We start from the raw sequence: 2,080 nt of genomic DNA, 5'->3' as shown, positions 1-2,080 counted from the left end.
CACACACACACACACACACACACACAGACACACACATACACACACACACACATACACACACGCACACACGCACACACACACACGTGCGCGCACTAAAATAGCTCTTATTCTTCTTTAGAGCCAGTTAAATACGTGACTGCTTGTGTGGGTGTGTTTTGTATATGTGCCCTTTTTCTGTACTTTTCCTTGACTAAAACTTTTTTTCTGTTCTTTTCATTAGATGTATTTTTTGGGTTCTTTTATTCCTTTCACTTTTCTGTTTGTGTGTTTCCCCTTACGTGTACTATTTTCTGTTCTTTTCATTACCTGCACATGTTTTTGTTTCGTTACTGTACTTTTCTGTTCTTTTTTAAGCCTATACTTTTTTCTGTTCTTTTTATTGCGTGTTCTGTTTTGTCTTTTGTTCTTTTTGTTATCTGTACATTGTTCTGTTATGGTTATTACCCGTGCTTTTGTTTAGTTCTTTTTGTTATTTGTACATTTTTCGTTTCTTTTTATTACCTGTATATTTTTGTTGTTGTTCTTTTTCTTACCTGTATTTTTTGTTGGGTTCTTTTTGTTACCTGTACATTTTATGCCTTTTAGGATCCCTCACCTGTACTCATAGGTGACTGCGGCAAGGCAGTCTGTGTCTGAGCAGTGCCGAGGGTAGAGGAAACATCCTTTGCTCTCTCCACAGCTGCTGAGGTCAATGTCTGTTATGTTGGTCTGAAGAGGTATAGCCTGAGGGGAAGTGGGGAGGTTGGGAGGTGGTGTATTGTGGGAAAGTTAATGGGGTTATTGCTGCTATTGGTGCTGTTTGATTTATTGTTAATTTTAATTTTTATGTGGTGTTTTTATGCCCCCTAATCTTCAGAGCTCGCACAGGACACTTACACACCAACAAGCACATAAACAGAATTAACCCGAATGGGAACCCCATTGCAGACACTGCGACTACCACGAGGGGACCGTTCAACATCTTCTCCTTCACTGCCCAAACCTGGCAGTTCTTCGACGCAGGCTCCTACACACACCTACAGACTTACAAAGCCTGCTCTGCCAAGAGCGAAATGCTCACAGCTAAAGAGATTTGAAAACAACAACAACAACAATGCCCTCATCGACACTCTTTAGATCATTGTGAGGCAGCGTGGTGGAATCAGACTCTCGTCAATTTATGGGCATGTTGAGTTATTGGTGTCATCCTAAAGCTTCTTCATTTGTCTTTATGTCAATGAAAAAAATATCCATTTATCTTGATTACAAGTCGAGATATTTGCGAATGAAGGAGGTGGGGTCACCTGTTTTCAGAGGTAAAATTAGTGAAAAAATTGCCGCCAAAGATTGATAATTTCCTTAGTTTAAGAGTCCGTGGTAACTGAAAATTTACATTTTTTGTGCTTTTAATCAACGTTTTCAAGACAAATCCCCTCAGAAATGAGTTCGTTAATGGGATTGAAAGGTGTTGAGCCAAAAAATAAAAAATTGATAAAAATCACAAACCTGCAGAAAAATGAAAGTTTCTTCACTTTGATTATTTTGACGAGAGCCTGATTCCACCACGCTGCCTCACATTTAGGAGGCGGGCCTGTCTGTCAGGGCTAACCCAGACTGAGAGGGATAGAACATCCCATCAGGAAGACCGAGATACTCGATACTAATTTTCCCCACTCAGGAATCAAACTCAGGTCTCTTGCATGCGATAGCGAAACGTCATACCTCTACAATTTCTAGAGAAGTAAAAAAGGGAGCAAAAGTGTACATTTGAGACAATTAATGTAATGTGAAATAAGAAAATCTGGACTATAATAAATTCTCGTACATGGCTTAATTGTATAAAAATTAGATGTTTTATTTGAGAAGTACACATTGCCATAGTATAGACTAATACTAATATTAACCTATGGCCCCAAGTCAGAAACTGCTTTCTTTTTTGGTTGTTGAACTATCTGATATAATAATAGTAATAATAATTTAAAAATTTTTAAAAAGCAAAACAGAAAAGAAGTTTTTCATATGGCGATGAGATCTAGAAGGTTGCCCATAGTGTGTGACTCACTGGAGCAAACGACAATTCAACTAATATTTCGAATATTTA

At 38.1% G+C, this 2,080-nt stretch overlaps 1 protein-coding gene across 1 annotated transcript in view; it reads right to left on the bottom strand.

Annotated features, from left to right (window-relative positions):
* Positions 1–2,080, bottom strand: part of LOC101860119 (putative ferric-chelate reductase 1 homolog) — a gene marked incomplete in the record, with an annotated part of 28,193 nt that overhangs the window by 16,211 nt on the left and 9,902 nt on the right. The window contains 1 exon segment of the mRNA XM_013087131.2: positions 596–723. Within this exon segment, the coding sequence (XP_012942585.1) occupies positions 596–723 (128 nt within the window).

This window comes from Aplysia californica, unplaced genomic scaffold, assembly GCF_000002075.1.
Source record: "Aplysia californica isolate F4 #8 unplaced genomic scaffold, AplCal3.0 scaffold00548, whole genome shotgun sequence".
In the NCBI taxonomy this organism is placed as follows: domain Eukaryota; kingdom Metazoa; phylum Mollusca; class Gastropoda; order Aplysiida; family Aplysiidae; genus Aplysia; species Aplysia californica.
This window is presented reverse-complemented; position numbering and strand designations above follow the sequence as displayed.